Source organism: Leptonychotes weddellii, chromosome 14 (assembly GCF_054177405.1).
Source record: "Leptonychotes weddellii isolate Sample4059 chromosome 14, ASM5417740v2, whole genome shotgun sequence".
Taxonomy (NCBI): Eukaryota; Metazoa; Chordata; class Mammalia; order Carnivora; family Phocidae; genus Leptonychotes; species Leptonychotes weddellii.
In genome coordinates this window covers 39,734,789-39,757,698 of record NC_138382.1, presented here as the reverse complement: position 1 = coordinate 39,757,698, position 22,910 = coordinate 39,734,789, and the positions used below count along the sequence as shown (strand labels likewise).

General features: G+C 38.1%; 1 protein-coding gene across 5 annotated transcripts in view; it reads left to right on the top strand.

The window, feature by feature from the left end:
• The window catches only part of ELAVL2 (ELAV like RNA binding protein 2), a 140,488-nt gene extending 117,784 nt beyond the window's left edge, over positions 1 to 22,704 (top strand). For 4 of the 5 annotated variants that reach the window (XM_081803040.1, XM_081803039.1, XM_081803041.1 and 1 more), the window contains 4 exons: positions 7,759 to 7,912; positions 11,389 to 11,614; positions 19,278 to 19,316; positions 19,930 to 22,704. In XM_081803040.1, coding sequence (XP_081659166.1) covers positions 7,759 to 7,912; positions 11,389 to 11,614; positions 19,278 to 19,316; positions 19,930 to 20,260 — 750 coding nt within the window. In that variant the 3' untranslated portion in view covers positions 20,261 to 22,704. The remainder of the gene's footprint in view (positions 1 to 7,758; positions 7,913 to 11,388; positions 11,615 to 19,277; positions 19,317 to 19,929) is intronic. The other variant, XM_081803038.1, reaches the window with a different exon arrangement.
• The last annotated feature ends 206 nt before the right edge of the window (positions 22,705 to 22,910 follow it).

Here is a 22,910-nt window from a genome sequence, read left to right as displayed (position 1 = left end):
TTAATACAAATCTTATAACCAGCACACTTTTTTGTTTTTCTGTTGCTGTTCTGTAGTTTTAGTGTTGTTTTTAATAATGCCATATATGATCACTTTATTCCTATGACATTACTTATTCTTTGGTTTATTTTTAAGTTGGATATAAGAATCAACTGCTTTGAATTTTATTTAATGTTGTTGCACTGAAACTTGGAAATGATGTGAAGCTAGGTAGTCTCTCTACTGTAATACACCCAGTTGCTGTTTTCCCTTTCTGTTAAATGATACGTGATTTTTTTTTTTTAAAGCATGTTTAATATCTAAAATACTCTGACTGTTCGGGGTACCTTTTAATTTACTTGGTGTAAAGCAATAGTCCCTAGATTCTTGGTTTGATTTTTCTCTCTTCAGCTGCCCTCCCTTCCCCCTGTCTCTCTTAGTTCTTTTTCAGACATTTCCTAAATGGTTCTCAGGCAATACTAGTAGAAGAAATACAGGATCTGTCCTAAGGAAAGGACCCATTTTGATGTATTTCAGATTTTCTTATGTGAATAGAAGAAAAAATTTAGCAGAGCTAAAAAGTTCTTACCTTCTTACATATCTCTCTGGTATCTCCTTGTAAATGTCTGATCATCCTCCCAGTAATTGTCATTTTGCTAGAAACTTGTATGATTTCAGACTGTTGCAGCCAGTGGTGTAGTGGAAAATCCCTTGCTTTGTGTCTTTGGACAAGTCATATCACCTTTGTGTGCCTCAGCTTCCCTCTTTCCTAAATATCAAGAAACTGGGCTAAATGGTCTCTTTTCTTTTTGCTCCAAAATTAAGACCCCCTCTCCCCCCAGCAACATTATTCTGTCAAAGATTTTATTGCCTCTGGGGATTTGACTCCCCAGTTTGTGAAATGAAACGTCATTCTTGACATGTTTAATGGCGTCTGCACAGTCTGTGCACAGAGTACCATCACATCCGACGTTTGCTATATCCCAAAGCAGATTATGGCTCCGTTTCCCCACTTAGTGTGTGATTATAAATCCTCTTCGTTACAGTAAATGTGTGGCAGGTACCAGGGTGTGCAAAGTAGGGTAAAGACAAGGTTTCTTACTTTAAGGACGCAAGACAGGATAAAAGACAGGTTTATCTTGGCTTGCTCCGTGTGGACAAGAACAAGGTGTGTGTGATGCAGGGTGGGTCCCGTACGGCAAGGGTACTAACTTGGACTGGATGAGAGTGGACGTGAGGCACTTGGTGATGCCCTTGTTGAGTCCAAAGTGACTCACATTTTGTTGAATGGGAGGAGCAGGTTGTACTAGAACAGGGAAGTAAGAGCGGAAGGTTTGGAAAACTACTGAAGGTTGTGTGTGTTTATCTAGAAAAGGGAGTCAGTGCCCCGAGCATAAAGAACTAAGAAATTTGAAATTAATCTTAAAGCATTAGGGAGCCCCGGAGGGATTCGAAGCAGAGAAGAACACAATCAAATGTGTTCCATGGTGTTGCTTGAATTAAAACAATCTTTGAGACTTAAAGCATTTAACAGATCGAGTCTCAGTAAAATTTGAGGTCTCACATGTATTTTCCACTGATGTAGTTTTCTGAATTCTGCGTCTTGGAATACCTATTAAAGGTAACTCCCCTAATCTATAATACCCTTTTTAAGCCTTCCTGCTAGGGGTGATTATTGCTTTTAGCTCTAACACCTTTGCTAGAGCTAATCTTTAATTTCTTATGGACTTATTTCCGTATGCTTTGTTCTCTCAGGGTTACTCATTTGCAACCCTTTGTGAAGCATGCATGCCCTTAAAAAACTTAATCTTAGGCTGTGATATGTATATGCCTTGATGTGTGTTTGAGACTTGTTCCTGGCAGGGTTTTGCATTTAGAAGCAGATAAAAGTACAATCTTCCTTTTGGGTGAATTTTGGTCTGTGGCCTGAATTGTGGTTGGAGATCACATCCTTCTATGTACTTTACTTCTGAGCTCTTTTGGAGGGTCCAGTGTACACCTGCCGTAGAGGCTTAATGCTGCCACAAGACCTTTGCTATACTCTACCAGAGCTAACTTTTACTTAGTGAGATTGTCATTTTTTCAGACAGCCCCATCAAGACTCCGTTTTTTGATATGAACAGCAATTAATTCTCAGTTTAAATGCACAAGCGTGACCTTGTCCACTCCTTTCAGCTGACAAGATTGAATGGAGCTTTTCAAAAGAAGTGGGAAGTGGCAAGGATCTAATTTTTAGGTTTAATGTTTATAGTCCTGGGTCAGTAATTGACAAGTGATAGAAAAGTTGTTCGGTGGTGATCTTGCCAGTGGGAGATTTTTCAAATGTCCTTAGTTTAATAAAGAAGGAATTGCTTTGTTCATTTATAGACCTTATCTCTTTAATCTTTTGGTATTAATGTCCACTATCACTGATCTTTCCTTGATGAATCAGAGAGAAATGAGAGCAGTTGTGTTTTTGGACAGAGGCATTTCGATGGACTTCTAATGCAAGTAATGTACTGGGATTTTAAACTTTACTATGTACGTGTAATAAAGAACTAATTCTTATCCAAAAGATATTTTCCTTCCTTTTAATTCTGTGTATTTTGATTAACTTGTGTTTTGATAGCCCATTCTTAGTATATGTGTTACTTGTCCTTGAATGTTTAATGTATAATTAGTTTTAGTTGCTGATGAAGGAATGAGTTTTTAATTACAAGGAATATATTGTTTCAAACTATTCCATTTTCAAGACCTAATTACTTTGATAAATCTATTTTTATCTCTATTTTGTCCAGTGTGATCTCATTTGTGAGGAACAGTTTGAGAAGCCATTGGCTAGAGCGTTTATTTGCTTGGTACTTCTGACTGCTTCCTTTCCTACCCCTCAAGTAATCTCAGTATTGCTTGTCTTTGTTTATTGTATCACTTGTAGGGTTGTGAGAAATTCCAGAATAAACCTGAGTTTTAAATTGCTGTCTTTGGAGTAGATTGGTGTTCAGTGTTGTACTCCCTGTACCATCTTTAAATATTTAAATTGCAGGCTCTTTGGCTGCCTCTTAAATTAGATCCTTCACTTAGTAGTTTTGACATTTCATAACCTTGCTCCTCAGGCATTAAATACTCACCTGTTTAAATGGCAATGAAAATTTAAAATCCAAACCCATTCTGTTAATCCAGTGAATGTAGATTGGAGAACAGCTTGCAGTTGGTGAAGGAAGAAGCTGTTTTGACCCCACTGGGACATATGCTGGAGGTTCATTGTATTGAAGTATTTCTAATACATAATTTGCCATAAAACAAAACCATCTCTTGGGTCTTCTCCAAGAGGTTTTAACCTTGAAGAACGATAAAAATAGACTTAACACTCTGAGGTTTAAGATAGCTCAAGAGTGGTTCTCCTTGTGATTCAAGGCACCAGTACAAGCTTTACATCCACAGAAAAATCAGAATGGAGAAGGTTGCTGATAATTTCTAGATACAAAATTCTGTCTGCAAACTGATTTGAATCTCCAAGTACAAGTCCTTATCCCACTGGGGGAGTCTTCTTCCTCCTTTGATCTAAGTACATTCCATTGATAATCCTTTGAAATGGAAGAAGAAGAAGAAATACTTGTCTTGGACGGGATGATGTTATTGACAGTTATGTCTTTGCTAGAGCAGGGGAGGGGCCTGTTAATCCCGAGAAACAAAGGTGTAGGGGCCAGACGTAACCCCTTGGTCTGGGAGAGGGATGGTTGCCCTTCCTTACATTTTTATTTCTTGGAAGTGGATGAGGGATAGAGGGGAGATACATTGCTCATTTAATTCATTCTAAGAATTAGAAAGTAATAAAAACTAATTTAAAAATTCTAATTATCATGCAGTTTCTGCAGTAAATCTGAACCAGTGACCACTCATTCTTGGGAGAAGTTACTTTTTAGAAATATTAATGGAAAATGAAATAAAATAACTTAACTATAATTTCTAGTGTCATCCTCTTCTGTCTTAGCTCAATTTCACTGTGTGTGTGTGTGTGTCTGTGTGTTTATAAGAAACAACCAAGATTCATTTAATTTTTCCAAACTTTCAGAACAAAAGTTACTATAGTGTGGTAAATTGTAGAAAGAAAACTGGACAAGGATACAAGGACATGGGGTCAGAAGATCAGAGTTTGAATCCAGTGGTATGTAACATTAGGCATGTTATTTACCTTGTCTATACCTATTTGCCCAGCTATAAAATACTAATGTGCGCCTTACCTCTCACAAACAAAACACCCTGTTTGAAAATGCTTTTGCACATGGTGAAGTCTCGTAAGTCCCTAAGTATAAATTAAATGGAAATATTATTTGTTACTACCGTGAGTTTATATGCAATGTAGTCACCTCTGTCCTGTCTGTGGTGATGGGAACCAGTTCCTGACGAAGTTACTGAAAAATACTCTTGAGGAGGCTTATTATTGGTTCTTGGAGCCCTTTTAACGTGGTTGCATTCTAAAAACGTACCCAGGATTTGTTTTAATCAGGTATGGTAGGACGTGCAGACATGGAAATGATTGTTACGAAGAAAGAAGTTTATAGTTACAGATCTTTAGAAACAGAGGGTGCAACATGACATGTAGGGCCACATGGGGAAGCATCAGGGATGGTCAAGAGGCAGAGAGGAGGGCAGAGCATGGCCCAGAGCTTTTATTGGAGTTCCTAGTGGGAAGTAAAGGGCGAGGCAGAGTAGGTGTGCTGAGTGAGTTTAGCATTGGTTAGTTTGAGTAATTTTGGAGGACTCTAGCCTGGTGGGGGGTAGGGGTTCCTAGTTGTCAGGCATCTGGCTCTGGGGTTAGGACAGGGGGAATAGGCTTGGTGTGTGAGAATTTGATAAAGGAGTTATGGGTGTGGGCTCTGGATTGGTAGTTTATAAATCAAAGGCATGCTCACAGGGGAGTCATTTATTATCTCCCAGGAAGTAGCTATCCCTGGGAGGGGCAGTCTCTCCAGGATCAAGGCCCCAGATGCTAGAGCATCAAGAATATAGAAAATAAAATATTGTCAGTACAGGCTGAGAATTAAAGAAGCAATGTGCACTCAAGACCAGATGTTGAAGAAAAAAAAAGCAGATAACATAACTGACCCAAGTATGTTTTCAAAGCTTTTATATAAGCACTAAATATAAACCCGTTTTCCTAAATATATTTTAGGATAACTTTTAAAACACTCCACCCACACTCTTCTGAAATGCACAGAGCAGTAAATGTCACTGCATGAGTAAATTATTCTGGAACACAGTAATGGACTCAGGTTACTCTCAACTTTAATGGTCTGTGTCTTTACCTGTATTCTCAGATGCATGGAGAAGTAAATAATATTTATAGTCACCTAGGTTTTTAGGTTCTGTGCTAAGAATTTTATGTAGATTAGAAATTACTTTATTAATCCTAATAACTATACAAAGAAGGTCCAGTTATGTGATAAAAGACTTACATAATTTATTCAAGTTCACCGAGCCTTTAATGACTTGCACATAGTTTTGAGCCCAGGCATACTGGTTAGAGAGCTGTCCCCTATAACTGCATTATACTACTTCATGCCTTGCTTGAGCCCATGCTTCATCAGCCCTTGGAAGGGAGCCTCCCAGCTTAACTTTGAGAATATGCAGATGCTGACTCTCTTGCCCATGGGAAGTGGCTCTTCCTTTTTTTTTTTTTTTTTTTTTAAAGATTTTATTTATTTATTCATGAGAGACAGAGAGAGAGCGAGGCAGAGGGAGAAGCAGGCTCCCAAGGAGCAGGAAGCCTGATGCGGGACTCGATCCCAGGACCCTGAGATCATGACCTGAGCCGAAGGCAGACGCTTAACCATCTGAGCCACCCAGGCGCCCGGGAAGTGGCTCTTCCTAAAGGCAACTCTTCAGTCACATGATCCGGAGCAGACCCAACAGCTGACTTGCTGAGAGCTCCCTGCACTGAAAGCAAGAGTTTAAGTGGTGGGATTTTTAGCTTACCCTGATAATTGAGAATTGTGCTTTAGAAAAGAAACTGGGTATTCATTTTTTCATACCGCTGAGTGCATGTGTAATTCATTTGCTTTGTTTTTTCAGTTAATAGCAGTCCCAAGATTAGATTCCACTTGAATTATTTTGGTGATCACTTGGAATTTTCCTTCATTTCTTACTTTTAACATTTAAGTTCCCCAGTCTTCATTCTTCTTGAGTGTTTAGGTGTAGAGAAAAAGCACATGTGAATAGTTATCTATGCTCTCTACCACTATCCTAAATTCCTTGTGTTTGTAGGATGAGACAGTGCTCACTTGACTTCAGATACAGTCTTTGGACCAATAGGTGTATTTTCACTAGTTAATGAGCAAATTTGTTGAATAAAGGATAAGAATATTAAATGTTAACACTAGCAGGGCAGGGATGAAAGATAGCAAGACTTTTATAAAGGAGTATAAAACCTCGCTTTTTTTCTTTCCCCCTGAAAAGCCAAAAATAAAAAGGTGATAACACTGTGGACATAATTTAAACCATGGGGAAAATACTTGAAAATACCAAAAGCTTGTTTAAATTGAAAAGATGATGTTTTTTTTGTTGTTGCTGTTTTTGTAATGAACAATGGACTAGATTAAAGGTGGATACTAATAGGTAAAAGTAGCAAGCAGAAGTTATCATGTTATGGTACCTGAATAATCAATCTGAGTAGACCCACTGGCCATTTTTATGAATGATCTGAAAGATGGGGGCTGTATTGTGCAGTTCTTGCAGTTAGATAGTCCAGGAAAGCTTAGAATTAAACCAGAGAGAATGTGGTCAGGAATAGCACATGAGACTTAGAGCTATCTGAAAATTGGCAGAGATAGATGTAAGCAAAGAGCCGTCAATTATAATTTGGGCAAGCTCTTGATGACTGCATGAACTGTCCCTTAAATCCTCTGGTCTAGCAAGCTGGTATGGACCCACAGGATCAGTGGGGTATTAGATGGGTTTTACTCAGCAAATATTCAAGCATCTATCACATGCCAAGATATTGAGGATAACCATGATAAGAGAGAGATGTAGTTCCTTAGCGCTTACATGAAGAATGTTGATTACAAATAAATACAGGCAGACTTACTTTGTCTCCCATCCTTCTAGAGTTTTGGACACTATTTCTTAAAGAGAGGAAGCATTTTGAAAGGATACATAAAATGGTAGGTAGAGCCAATAAAGGAACTCAAGACCTTTTGGAAAAATCAATGTTACAGAGACTTGTAGACAAGAAGACAAAAAGCAAAGAATAACAAGGGATCTAGCTCTTTCACATACTTAAATTTCTGGGAGTTTAGGGATGATAGAAAGTTATTTTGGCAATGAATCTAAAAGGCATACTTATGGATAATAGGGTGACTTTTTAGAAACTTTGTACCACCACCTGCAGAGATGGGAGAGGCTCAAAAACAGGTCACAAGAATGTGTTGGATGAATTGAGAGTCCTTAAGCTTAATTATTCGATTGAGCCTACATTCCTGGTTTAGGGGGTTGGCCCCACTGAGGACAGCCTATTACCATGAGTAGTACTGTGCTCTGTGATTTGTTTTGAAAACCTGCAAACCTTAGGGATAAATACTCTTATCTTTTCTTCTCCCTCCCCCCCCCCAGAGGGAGTGGCATTTCCCATTTGTTGAGCATTTTCTCCAGAAATGAGTAAAACTGTTAACACCGGACCTGCTTTAACTTCACTGTTACGTTCTCTGTATGGAAAAGCTGCTGACTAACTTTAGACAGTCCTTGAGTTTCTGAAGGGAGGGAACTGACTGTGCGTGAATGCTTAACTTCATTTTCCTTTCCTAGGTTTCCTACGCTCGCCCAAGTTCAGCTTCTATCAGAGATGCGAATTTGTACGTCAGCGGACTTCCGAAAACAATGACCCAGAAGGAGTTGGAGCAGCTCTTTTCACAGTATGGCCGCATCATTACTTCTCGTATTCTTGTTGACCAGGTCACTGGTAAGTAAGCAGCTGCCCTACACAATCTTTTACACTTTGAGTGGCAGATTGTGAAATAGTCTGCCTTTCCATACAGCAGTCTTGCCTCTGGTACACATCAAAGGTATATGTGGACCAGAAAATGCAATTTTCTGCTGGAATTGTTCATAAATATGCATGGATAAAAATAGATTGTGGAGTGGAGTGAGCGAGCTTGAGTCATTTCCACCCCGAAGAGGCAGGTTCGAAGTCTGTTTTATGGCATGTAATAAATTTGTAGGTGATATAATCCTCATTTACAAGCTGCCGCGTGAAGAAAGCCCCTATCCTCCTCATAAAGTACTCCTCCTAAAAACAGTCTTGTTTTTTTGTAAAAAGCATAGTCTAATGCAGCAGTATGTACCTTGTTCTCTAAGGGAGGATGACAGTGTGTCCACACTAGCGTTCAGGCTGGTTTCCAGGTCCATGCTGTATCAGATGGGCATGTGTAAGAGTTTGACATTTTGAGTGTTAAAAATGTATTTTATGCCTGGTATAACTTTTGATCAAACCGAAATGAGGAGACTGATAGGTTTTTATTAAAACTTTTGTAAGGGAGCTCTTCTGCCAAAGCTTTTAAAGAAAAGCTAGCAGTAAAGATTTGATTATGGATTTTAAAGAATAAATTATAATTTTCTACTATAAAAACAATGTGTATTCTTTTTAAAAACATATTGAAAACAGAGAAACATGGTAAGGAGGGGAAAATTAAGTAGTGCCATATACTCAAGCAGTCACATTAAGATTTTGTGAGTTTTGGGGAAAACATTATGATAGAGTTTCCTCTTTAATTTTCTTTGTGTTTCTTCCTTTTCTTTCCTCTCACTTTCCCTGTTTTCTTTCTCCTTTTTCTCTGTCTCTTCTAATACCACCCGAGGAGATTGTATCATCGTGTATTACAATGTCTGTTTTCTTTCTAAAGGAAGCAGTGGATAATCTCTTAAATCCTTTGTATTTCTGTGGGTCTGTTATTTCTCTTCTTTCATTTCTGATTTTGAGTCCTCTCTCTTTTGTGTTGATGTATCTGGCTAGAGGTGTATCAGTTTTGTTGATCCTTTCAAAGAAGCAGCTCCTGGTCTCACTGATCTGTTGTCTTTTTAGATTCTACATCATTTTTTTCTCCTCTAATCTTAAAAAAAAAAAAAAAAGGATGCAGTAGATTAACTACAGAATAAAATCAGGCCAAGTTTTTAATTCAAGTGAAGATCTGAGTTTGAACAGAAACAGCCCGTGTTCTGCTCCCCTGTGCTGTTAACTGGCTTCATACATAAGAAGCATCCTCCTTAGAGTTCTGGGTAGAGAGATATTATATACATGCTTGGGAGAATGGCCTATAGGTTTTGCTGTATGAAGAAAATTTTGTCTAGGGAAGGAATATAAAAAATATGGTCTTTTCATCATAGCTGCATTTTAGAATCTTCCTTGTACATTCTGTATAACACTGCTGTATCACACAGACTGCTAGTTGGTTAAATAGAAGAAATCCAGGTCTAGCAATCCAGGTAAATTTGCTTAAAGTAACAGAAATGCCCTTTTTTTTTGGTTCATATCATTCATGCTTTTTAATTCATAATTCTTAATGAAAACCTGTTGAGTGGAGAGTAGATTTCACTTCTGTTACCGAAGTCCCATCTCTTTAACTCTGAAGGTGGGCACTGTACCAAGCCTTTGGGTTATTATTTTTTTTTTTTAAGATTTATTTCAGAGAGAGAGAGAGTGAGAGTGTGCACTCACAAGTGGGTGGAGGGGCAGAGGGAGAGGATCTCAAGCAGACTCCCCACAGAGTGCCAAGCCAGACTTTGGGCTCCATCTCACAACTCATGAGATCATGACCTGAGCCGAAACTTAGAGTCAGATGCTTAACCAACTGAGCCAGCCAGGTGCCCCCCACTTTGGGTTATTCTGATGCATGCTCAAGTTAGAGGACCTCAGGTTTAGGTGACTCAGTCTGTGTGGAGGCTATTGCATTGCTAATCTAATGCTTTCCTCATGGAATAGTTAAGCTCTAGGGGTTATTAATTCTTCATGTTAGTGGATAGCTAAAAGAATACATTTACTGTCATTTCACCATTTTATCTTTACTCTTTATACTGAACGACTTTCAAGGTGAAATTATTCACTTTACCTGAAATGGAAAAGAAAACCCTGCAATTTTGCTATTCAGCCATCAGGTGGTGATAGTGTACAGCTGATAAAACTTAAATAGGAAAGGAAAAGTGGTATGGGCTGAGATAAGTGTATATGTAAGAAATGCCTCTCCACCTTAGAATAAAATTCTAAGCCATTGGACTTACACAGTGTTAATTATAAAGCAAGTAGAACTTCATTCCTTTTTAAAGTTCCTATAAATCATGATGGTCTAGTACATTTTCTCAGCCTGTCTTTCTCAATAACTTTTCATTCTACTCTTCATTGACATACTCTGAACCATCTAGACTTTTCTAGCTACTAGTCCCAAGCTAGTATAGCTAGTGCCAATTTGCTTGCCAAGAAAGCATTTCCCTACACCTGTTTATCTCTGGATGGCCAGCTGTGGCCACCTCAGCTGGCCCAGTAAAGCTAATTAAATGGAATGGGTTGGGTTTTTCTCTGCCATTTTTCAAAAGCTGGACCGGTATTTGGCCATCCCTCTGCTTTCCTATTCTTGTCTCTCAGAGTGGGGAGAGCATGAGATAGAGAATGGCATTTCCATAGGACCAATACTGCTAAAGCCAGAAAGCTTTGAGGCTTTATTTCTATTTTCTTTATTTTAAAAATGTAGGTCCTCTTCTATCCCTTTTTCTCCATATAATACTGTTTCTCTCATAAAGTATAACTAGTTAAAATCAGTGGGGGGAGTTTCAGGGAACTGGAAAAGCCTCTTCAGACATTTTTCTTAGCGGGCCAGTATCCTGTGTAATATTACTAAGTAGAACTTTATTATTCAAAAATTTAGCTGAAATATCTTTCAACCACTGTGATGTGTTTTTAGCATAGCTTTTTAGCATTTTTAGCAAGTGCCTGGTTCTGTTCTCCTCGTTACAAGAGAGGAAGCTCCTGTGCCCTTCATTTCTGAGCTGCTTATCCAATACTGTAATTTGAGAAATAGAAATCAGGCATGCTGTTGTTGACATTATTAAAGACAAGAGAGTATATGCGGAGAGAGAAGGCAGCAGGTAGGGAGAACATGGACATATTTGCCTGCTTTCTGTTTGTCTGGGCTTATTGGTAGGTATGTAATAATGGGTATTCAGATTGTATAGATGACTTCATGCATTAAAAAAAATACAAAATTGTGATTCTAGACTGACTTGCTACTATGGTAAGGTAAAACTTTCCTCCTCCTGTGATTTTGTGGTGGATGTTACATGTGGGTGAAAACATGTTTTGAGAAGGAAAAATTAATTTATCCTTTCTTCTCTCCCTCCCTTCTCCTTCCGCTTTCTCTTTCCCAAATCCTTACCCAAATCTACCAATAGGCATATCAAGGGGTGTAGGGTTTATTCGATTTGACAAGCGGATTGAAGCGGAAGAAGCTATCAAAGGCCTAAATGGCCAGAAACCTCCTGGTGCCACAGAGCCAATCACTGTAAAGTTTGCTAATAATCCAAGCCAAAAAACCAATCAGGCCATCCTTTCCCAGCTGTACCAGTCTCCAAACAGAAGGTATCCAGGACCACTAGCTCAGCAGGCACAGCGTTTTAGGTAAGTATGGTCTGGTTCTTATGCCCAGCTACTACACTCAGAACTCTCAGGTTCACTGCGCAATACTTTTGTTGACAGGATTCTGGTTTGCTCTTACTGTGGTGGTGTTCTCTTTCCTTTTCTTAACGGGCACAGAGTAAACCTCTTTGGGGTGTAGTGTGTTTTGCTAATGTTGAAGGTGGTAACGAAAAAGGACAATAAGCTATAGCGGTCGTTCTCAAATGGGGAGTCATTTTGCCCCTCAGGACATTTGGCAGCATCTGGAGACATTTATGTGGGCACAACTTGGGTGCGGGTGCTCCTGGAATCTACTGGGTAGAGGTCAGGGATGCTGCTGAACATCCTATAGTGTAGTATAACCCCCAACAGCAGCAAATCATCTAACCCCAAACATCAATAGTGCGAGGCTAAGAAACCCTGACCTACGGAATGCTGGGTTCTGTTTCCAGTGCTTCTGATTTCCCCTTTCTAGTTTTTTTTCTTGGTAAGATTTTATTCTCGTATTTTAGCTTTTAGGTCAAGTTCTTTCAGTTATTTTGTTTTCTAATACGTACATCACTAAGGAGATACAACCTATGTGAAAACATTAAGTTTCTACAAATGGATCCCTCTCCCCTTTTAAAATTTTTATTTCCTGTATTTTAGGGGTTGGCAAACCTCCTCTATAAAGGGCTGGATAGTAAATATTTTAGGCTTTGGGGGTCATGGTCTCTGTAGCATATAGATCCTTTTTTTAAACAGCTCTTTAAAAATATAAAAGCCAATCTTCACTCCTGGGCTATACAGAAACAGATGGCAGTGTGGATTTGGCCTGTGGGTGGTAGTTTTCAGACCCCTGTATAGTCCGTAGAATGACTATGCATCTTCAGCCCAAAGAAGACATTCTGTCTTGTAGACAAGCATAAATATTTCAGTTTTTCAAGTTTTAATTTAAACCTGGGGTAACAATCAAATCGGGTCATTTTAATCTGCATGTGAGAACAGTGACTTTAAAACATTAAACACAGCACAAAGAACTTCTGGTTTCATAAGCAAAGCCACCCAGTTTTTTTTCAAGAACATTTTTTAATATCCTTTTGGCCATATGATATATTGCAGCCATAATTCCATCTAACCCCATACTAATATATATATTTTTTAAATCCCAAGTGCATTATCAGTTTTCTTTCATTCCTTGCAGGGGCAGAATAGTTAATAACCAAAAATAGGATCACAAATGTAACTTAATGAGGAGTTATGTTTTTGAGCTTAAATCACATGCATTTTTTCATGGGGGTATTAATAGAGAAAGAGTGGAGATAAAATCGGTCAGATACCTGCTTTTAAAAAAAATACTCAGCTATGTCACCTGAGGTGTGAGAAAGAAATTCGCCATAAACACTGTGTTCAGTTCCTACTTAGGCTAGCTTTTGCCCTGGCAGAAAAGGTGGTACTGTCAAAAGGATCCATTTGAAACTGGATGACTGGGTTACCCAGTTGGTTGAGCCTGTGTTCACTCTCTGCTTTAAACTTTGCGATGTTGAAAAAAACAAAACAAAAACAACACACTGTCAGGAAACACTGCTCCCTTTGACTATGGTGGGTGGTCGAGGCCATGGCTGTAGGGGGAGAGATGCATTGGAGCAACTTGATACTTGCCCTTGTGGAGAAAAATCTTAAAAAAAAACGTTTGTTTTTGTTTGTTTTTTTAGCTCTGCCTATAGGTTTCCTGCGTGGCATCTTAAAGTGAATAATATTTTCTGCAAATTTTGCAGACTTGAACGAATTTTAGAGGTGTTTCCTGGACAGCCTCTTCAGTTAACTTCAGAACTCCATGGGGTCTAGAAAAGAGTTTTGAGCTTACATAGAGGGAGGTTCTATGAGACTTACTGTGTGATTTCATCCCCGTGAAAATATAAAATGTTTGATGTTAATAGAGAGCTGTGTTCGTTTTGAATTGTTGGTTATTTCTGGTGTTTTCCATTGTAAGCTCTGGTTTCATTTTATGGTGGTTATTAAGTAAAATTGTGTTCTGAGAGTCAAGACTATAATGATGAGGAAGATCAGACCAAAAGTCTGAGGTGGCAGGATCTGCAGGAGAATGCCTGATCATTGAAATGGTGAGGCACGCAGGGGACTCCCAGACAGGCTGGTAACCGCGGTGTCTGCACACAGCCCCACCCAGCCCACTCCCTGCATGCTCCGTGCTGCTTACTTGTGGGTTGGGAAAGCTTTCCAGGATGTTCTGATGGTCAAATTTAATATCTTTCTAAATATCTTTCTGCTCATCCTTTGCTTTTATCTTTCTGTCCCATATGTTATTAACTTGAAATTCTTCCTTTCCTTGACTCCTAGAAAAAGAAATTCTGAAAACAAGGGAATAAGAATTGTCTGTTGTAAGGGAGACTCGGTTTCAGAAAACGGAGAAGATTTTTATTGTCCTTTCAAATTCCTGACTCTCATCTCTGCCGCCCTCTGTTCCTTCCTTTCATACTCTCTGTATAGATAATAAGTAATGCACTAGTCTTTGAGCTCAGTGAAAGTGCTTGGTCTAGACTCAGTTTTAGAAGAAATTGGGAGCCTTTATTCCTAGAGTTCAGGTTTAACCTGATAAATGTTTGGTTGCTTTTAATACTTTAAAAACTTGGTTGTCATGACCTTCATTCCCTCCTCTTCTGTTGAATTAAGGTTGAATCTTCTTTCTCTTCATAAAGACCGTTGAATTAAGGACTTGCTTGTTTTTTTTGGTATTTTGCTCTTCTCTCATTCAAGTCTAGATCATTATAGAAATATTACAGAAATATTTTGTCCCTAACATCTGTGTCCTAATGCTCTAGCCTTCAGTTTGTCACCTTCCAGCAGACACTTAGAACATTTCTCATTGTGTTTTTTATGTTGTCATAGTACCTTGGGAGTTGAAAGAGATTGGAGAATACAAGTTATAAGTATTATAATAATAGTAAAGGATATTTTTAATATTCATGAAATGCACAATATCTTTTAAGGTCAAAAAAAATGTAAAACCCATGCAGTAACGTTTAAGTTCAAAAGTGGGCTTGTGAAGTTTATGATGCAGTCAACCCATACGAATAGAGAATTATCTTTTAACATGAGCACAGCTGATCTTACATGCTTACTTAACTGACTACAGTTTTCAAAATAAAACCATCCTTATTTATTTGGATGGATAGTATAATTCAAGCCTTAAGTATATTTCTGGGACACGGTGTCAGAATTAAGCTTTCAGCCAAATTTTTCATCTCTCTTCTTGTGGAGCAGCTTTAATTTTATTGATTGTGATCTAGTCTGATGGCCTATGTGCCTACTTCTATAAGCCTTTATGCATTTTTAAAGGAGCCTTTTAAATCCGTGCTTGTGTTGCGTTGAAGGCATGTGCTGGTTGCTAGTATCATAATTTCCTTTTGGAATAAACTGGTATCAGTCTTCCTGAATAATTCTTTTCTCTTAGAGGTTAGATGACACCATCTAATGGGAAAAGGGGTAAGTTGATGATATTGTGGTTTGACTTCAAAGCACATTTTGGCCAGTGCTTTGGAGAGGTTTTGAGAACCATTATTTGTAGAGTTTGAGTTGCACTTTGTTACCCATTAGTAAATCTCTCTTTATATTTTTATTTTTGACTTGAGTTGACTTCACATTTCCCCTTCTACTTGTGTGTGGGCCTCCCCATAACCCGTCAGCTAAATTTCTTGGAAACTAAGTAGGTGTTTTCTTTTTGTAGACCTCTAACTTTGAAATGGGAATACTCTCCCTAATATATGGTTCTATTCAAAATATTGCCTAGTCTGAGTTGTATTCCTGTTGAGAGGAAAATGTTTATATACAGTATCCCCAGTATATATTTTTTCATAAATTATATGAACATGGGCTTGTTACTAGTACATTTGTGAACTCATAAACCCTAATCAAACATAGAAAATACATATAAAGATGAAAGAAACAATATTTTAATGTCTTATTATCATGCTGACTGACTTTTCATTTATCCAGTATCTTAATAAATCCTATATCTTTAAAGCGAGATTCATAAAATTATCTTCGGTAATTTTGAACTTCATGTTGGATTATCTTGTGTCTAACCTCATAGCGGACTTTGTACTAGGAAGGGGAGAAATAATCAGAAATAGTCCGCTCTCTCACTGTTTTTGTTTACTTGGGCTGCTTTTACTCGTGTCGTCCTGACTCTGATGATGATGATTTTTATAGAAATCTTTGTGAAGCTACCTCTTCTTGGAGGATTATTTTAATTAAAGCTAGGTTTCCCTATCTAATCCTCCATATCCACTTCATGTGTTATTTGTAAAGTGGATTATATCCAAGCTACAGAATAGGGCAAGAGTGTCACTGTCCCTTGATGGACTGCTCAGTCTTACGTCAGAAAGTAAGCAATGCATGGGGACTGAGTGAGGGTACTGGGCGCAGTGCATCCATTAAATTTGAGTAAAGAATATTTTTAAAGTTAAAAGTATCTTTTACTGGGCTCTTTTCTTGCCACACTGTAGTACGTCATCATTCACACCCCCCCTGGATCATTCTGGACACTACTAACTTGATCTCCATTAAATATTGGCTTCTATTTTTAAATGACCACATATAAAAGATGACTGTCCTCGAGCTCTGGACACACCCAGCAAAGATGTATAATTCTGGAGAATAATAGTGGTCCTATGTCTGAGCGAACTGTAAACTAAGCAGTTACAAGAGAAGATGCTTAGTTTACAGTTTTCCAGCTGCTACAAGATTTGGGGTGCATAGTGTCCATGTGGAGCACCCACTGCTCTCTTACAGCTCCCATGAGAAGCATGAGTGTGTGGCGCCAAGAGAGCAGGGAAAACTGCCAGGTCCACCTGCATGCAGGCTGGAGTTTTCAGCCTTGCCTACGTCCTATTTCTTAGGTCCCATGCTCCTCCTGGCTCTCCTTGTTAATGGGGGATGTGGGAGAGAGGAAGGAGGGTGGAAGGAGATGCTGGTGTATGTGGGGGGGATGGTGTTTAGATAGATAACTTGGCTTAAGTTCCAGAAGATTGAATTTTTTCTGAAAATGGGTACTGAGGAAAGAAATCCATGGGCAGGATCACAGCGTATCATAGGATTTCATAGGTGGGGCACATAGGAGGCCCACTGAGAGAGTCCTCAGAGATCCTAGTATAAATGTCCTAGGCCTCCTGCCTAGAGGGTCCTTGGATGAAGAATGGTGAATGAGATGTCTCTCTCCCTAACACACGTAATTCACTTCTGGGGCAGTTTTAGTTTCCTGTCTTGAAAATACTGAAAACTTGATTAGGAGATCCAATCTCTGGACTTTCAGTTGGTAGAGTAAGATGATGGTGGCAAAGTGGGACACCCCCTATCTGGGCAGAGGTGGTGTAATTCTATTTTGAGTGAATCAATAAGGTGTCTCTGTGTCTGGGCCCTTCAGCACTTAGGGAAGAGACTTCAGTTGCCATTCTTTTCTACAGGTATCATATGCCAAATGCATTCTTTATTGATCATTCCAGTCATTGTATGAAATTATCTGTATCAGATTATGTTATGGTTGGTGACATACTAAGTTGTATGCATCTTTATTTCTGGTGTTTGTGGCCTTTCTTTTGGCGTATAGAGGCATGACATCTTTGACTTAACGCCTCTGCAGAAAACCAAGCCCTCCCACCTGTGTACTTTTTCACATACATGCTTTCTCCTTGCATGTACAAACAGGCTCCCCAGCCAGCCCTCCTGATAGTTTTCATTCTGGATTAAGTAGTTAAGGATAGTATTTGTAACCATATTGCTTTATTTGTCAACAGATAGTTATTATAAACTTGCAGTGATCCAGGCCTGTGCTTTATGCTTAGTGGCACAATGGGGAATAAAGATGTCCCTGCTTCTGAGAGGGTGTTGGGACAGGACAGACACACACAGATGAGGATCCTTTGTCACTGTGATTTGTTCTGTTTCCTTGCACTTTGCATTTTATCAGCTCAGTTATTTCTTTCCATTTTTGCAAAACACACAAAATGCCCAGAGGTGATTATTGTGGATAGGAATGTGTGAAGATTCTTTTTCCAATTCTAAAAGACCAGAAAGAGATGTTTTTTGGCTTTTATAAAACTAGAAGCGATTGAAGCAGTTGTTCTCTCATGTGTGCCCTAACCTCATTTGAGGCCACAGGTTAGACAGTAACATTGAGGTGTTTTTCAGACGTACCTTTCATAGGTGTTAAAGAAAAAAACTGTTCCCCCTGCCTCAGGGTCTCACTTGGAGAGTGCTGAACATTGTGGCAGTTGCGGTTGGTTCCGTCTACCATAAGCTATGCCCACCTCCTCTAAACACATGTAATTAATTGGTACACATTATGGAAATTTGGAACATCAGCATGGTCTCTTTGAAACTGACCAAGCAAGAAGAATCAAGTATTATAAAATCAACTTAATTTTTGAAATAGGAAAAGGATGGAGAGTTTTAAAGAGTACCTACACACCCGCAACTACTTTGTTTTAAAAATTTTAAGAGAAGCTCAAGTTGGTTTGTTTCTACCTGGCTTCTTAGACCTTGAGTAGAGCTACACTTCCTGTAGCGTAGTCAAAATAAGCATCAGTCGCTGGGTCTGACCTTTTTGCCCTGTTGCTCACTGAAGCAATGAGTCTGTTGTCTTTCTCTGCACCTTAATTGAGCACACGGAGAAGTGGCACATTGAGCTAATATGGTCTGTAAGGTTCTTTCTACCTGTAATACACCATTTTGTAAGAAAAGAAAGTCTTTTGGAGTTGAGAGGTTGAAGGGAAATTTATGGAATGTTGGTGTCACTGTTTACTAGCCCTATGGTCTTTGGCAAGTCAATCGGTGTGCCTTGGTATACACAGGAGTCAATGGAGTTATAAAATTTAATGTTAACAAAATTCAGCTGAGTAAATTTGAGCATCAAATTGGCTTTATTCTACAATTCATGAATCAGGCAGCGTTTCACCTAGCAAATAGAAAGGAGCTCCAAGGATCTGTACAAAATGGAAGGCTTTTACAGGCAGAAGGGAGCAGGAAAAGGGACATTTCTAACAAAGAGTGGATTGTTTCAGGCAAGGTCATGAGGGTCACCTTCCTTTGGGGGAAAGGTGTGGGGGTCACTAGAGCTGACCAGGTAATTCCAGCTTGATTGTTAAAGTTTGTATTCTTGAACTTACTATTAGCTTAGATATGAAGTCTTGGTTTGCTGACATGGGGCTCAGCACAGGTAACTCCATTTGAGGCCTGTTTTCTTTCTTCTTTTTTGTAACAGTAGTATAAGGTACATGTAGGTAAAAAAAATAAAAAATAAAAAAAATAAAGTACATGTAGGTGCATGTGGAGCACTTAGAATTTACCTGGTGATAGAAGAGAATCCAAAGGTGAACTGTTGCAGAGCCTCCACATTTCCTCTCTGAAAGGTGTCCTCAAATGACCACTTACATTTTGCCTGTATGGGTTCTGATCACTGTAGGGATAAACTGTATCCATTGGAAGAACTAGTGTCTTAGGGAAGTGGGTACCCATTCTTTCAGGAATGTGAAAAGACCCAAAGTTTTGAGAGTTCACATAGAATTAACATACAGATACTCCCCTTGGAAGATGGCAGTAACAAACCCAGCTTTCTTGAACATCAGGGGGAAAATTAAAAACTGAAGTTTGCTAAATATATGTTTTGCAGGTTGGACAATCTGCTCAATATGGCTTATGGAGTAAAGAGGTAATGATAGAGGTTCATGATACTCACAATCCCTTCCCATAATTGATTAGTTTCTTTGATTTTGGGAGTGACACCCTTCATGAGTTTGTGTTGTTTTCTTTTGCATGTACAATCTAATGAAAAGTTGTTTTTTTGAAGCACGGTTGATTCGAGTATTTTTATACCACTGGATGCCACCTGGTCTTTAAAAACCCCATTATTTGTTTTATATTGCATTGCGACGCTATAGCATGTGTACGTATGTGTTGGTACCCCTTCCCCCAGTCCTGCTTAATCCATGAAACCACTTCTAAATATATTCTAAATATATTTCTTTGCTATTGTGGATCATATTACTCAATACAGCATATAATGACCATTTCATAATTTATTAATATCTTGTCAGTATAGCATGTCACTGCAAGCCACACGCAGATCTTGGTTGAAACATCAGATAGTTGTATGTATCTGTTGGAGGGGAGGGGGTTACTGAAACTCTTGGGATGGGAGGGGAAAAGAAATACGTCCATTGCTGTAACCAACCTCTGTTTCTATTTGTGTGTGTGTGTGTGTGTTGTGTTTGTGTGTGTGTGTGTGTGTGTGTGTGTGTGTATGTGTTTCCTATTTTGTTTAGTAGGTTTTCTCCAATGACCATTGATGGAATGACCAGTTTGGCTGGAATTAATATCCCTGGGCACCCAGGAACAGGGTGGTGTATTTTTGTGTACAACCTGGCTCCTGACGCAGATGAGAGTATCCTGTGGCAAATGTTTGGGCCTTTTGGAGCTGTCACCAACGTGAAGGTCATCCGTGACTTTAACACCAATAAATGCAAAGGTTTTGGATTTGTGACTATGACAAACTATGATGAGGCTGCCATGGCGATAGCTAGCCTCAATGGATACCGTCTGGGAGACAGAGTACTGCAGGTCTCCTTTAAGACAAACAAAACGCACAAAGCCTAATGAGCTCTTGTCCTCAGTCCATTTATATATGAAAACTATACAACAAAGGCAAGTTAAGAGAAACTTTATACATTAGTAAATGTCTTTGTAAGTCAGTGTTGAGATGGGGATAAAACGACTACTTAGCATCCTAAGAAATATGTGAGATTTTTTATTGCTAGTATTTGAATTAAAACTTCTTAAATATCTTTTATGTTTGAATATGGACAAGAGGTACAGGGTTTTTACCTGTCACATTGCATTCTATTGCCTTCTTTGAAGAAGGTGGACCTTTTAAAGTGTTTCAGCTAAGGGAAGACATTTCTTTTCTTTTTACATAACTGCCTTGAACCTGTGAGTAAATATTGAGGCTTTGTGTTGTAATTCTTCAGTTGGTTGTGTCTTTTTTTTCCCCCTTTTATTTCTTTTTCTGATTAGCTTTGTGTTTGGTTTACATTTAAAGCATTGCTGTTATGTCTAAGAAAAGTATTTTGAAGTTTACATTTTTATTTATGAAGTTAAAAACAGTATTTATTTTGTAATTATGATTTGGGTTGGGGAAGGGGGGGGCTACATTATAAACGCTTATTGTAAGAATACTGGAGAACTTTTCGTAAAGCAGTACCTTGCCAAAGAGATAAGAGCCTCTTTGATGTGGGTTTAAAAAAAGCATCTATTTTTATAAAAAAGAAAATTTGGAGAAACTTTTTACTGGTCCTGGAACAAATATTTTGACTTGAATACTTTGAGAAATCTCTTCATATGACACCTAGTGAGCTTTTAAAATTTACCAGGAAATTTGCAGCGGTTGGAAAATTTAGAAAGATTTATGATGTAGAAAATACTACTTTTGAGATCTTTGTATGAAAGGAGTAGAATCAATGGGGGAAACACTGCTGGTTTCGTTTTTGTAATCACCAGTGGAGTGTCTGATCATCCTGGTTATTATGTGATAGGTGGCTCACATTGATTTGTGATTTTGAAACAAATAAAAAAAATTTACAAAAGAATATATAAGAGCAGGCAAGAAATTTAAATTACCAAGAGATGGGGGAAAAAAAATCTGTTCTTCCTAAAGAAATCCCTTCAGATAGAGCTCATGGTGTTTAGTGATGTACTTGCAGTATTGTTTGAAGAATTGTTTTGTCTTAAGGAAAAAAAGATGTTGCACATGATTTGTACTGCAGCAAATCGGCAAAAGTGATCTGAGTTGGATATATTTGAAGGTATTTTGAAAGTTATGTTCAAGGCTAACACCTGAGCTTTGTGTAATGTAAATAAGACCTTGTGTTTATGAACCTTTCAGCTAATTTGATTTTTTTTTTTCCCTTACATGCCAAGTGATGTTCAGGTTTTGAATGTTTTTGTATCAGTTTTTTCCTTTGTAAATGGCATTAACATTGTTACTTGAGGTCTTGCTTAATCACTTTTGTTGTCCTGAGGACTTGAATTTACAGTGCATCAGATTTGTTGCTAATTTTGTCTGTAGATAGTCTAGCTTCAGCTGTTTATGGTGATGCTACATTTTCGTTTATAAATATGTTTGTGGTAAAAAAAAAAAAATGAGTATAACCATAGGTTTTGAACAAATTTCCTTACATTTTTCATACAAAAATCATAAATATCTGTATGCTACTGAAATTTAACTTTGTATGATGCTTAAACCACTATTTGGGGAAATAATAAAATAAGTCTTTACCATGTATGAAAGAAATTTTAAAAAATACAAAATATTTTCTGATTAGCATCTAGCTTATAATAAATTTTCAAAAAAGCTGAAGGCAAAAATGCCTTCATCAGGATGCACTGAGAACTATATAGTTACGTCCTGCTTTTTGTATAAACTGAGATGCTCACATGCTTCCCCTTAGAACAGGCAATGTGCTATGCATAACATAGTTGTACATTATCTTTGCGGTTGCGTTGAGTTTTTTTTATTATTTAAAATTGTAGTTATAAAATTTTTCAGTATAGTACAGTACATATACTGTGAGGCGCGTGCTAAAGTGAATAAGCGAGTTTTCATGCTGACCCACTCAATGCTATTCAGAAATCAATTGGCTTAGCACTTTCTCATATCCTTAGGTGCATTTAGATTGTCAGAGTTAACCTGCGTTTAAAAAAAAAACTAAAAAAACAAAATACATGTATATACTTAAAAAAAAAAATAAGGTTTCCCTCATGGGAAAACAGCAGCTACATGCTTCTTTCCTAAACTACTGTAGCAAACCAAGGCATTGATGAGAGGGCATGCAAATTGTGCTTCACTTTACAGTGTTTATCAGAGCACTTAATAAAATGTAAGGCTGGTATTTATTTGAAGTTGTACAGTATGACTTAATTCACATCTGTTGGAATAGAAAATATATTCTGTTGAGTATTTAAGAGGCTGTACATGTTTTCTTTTGTGTTTGGATTCTTTGTACTTTTTCATGTTCAGTACATCAATAAACAAAGTTGAAGGGAAAGAACAGTGTGGTGAGTAGGTCTTTATACACATTTTGGGGGCTCCTGTGCTCAGGCTAATAAACTTACCCTCTTGAGTTAAGAGGTTCTCTCAGAGCTTTAGTTGAAAGCTGTGTTATCTAAAGTAAGAATTCCAGAAGCATGTTAATTTGAAGTAGAATGTGCAAAAAAATTTTTTTGAATGACATTTCTAATAGTTAGCTTT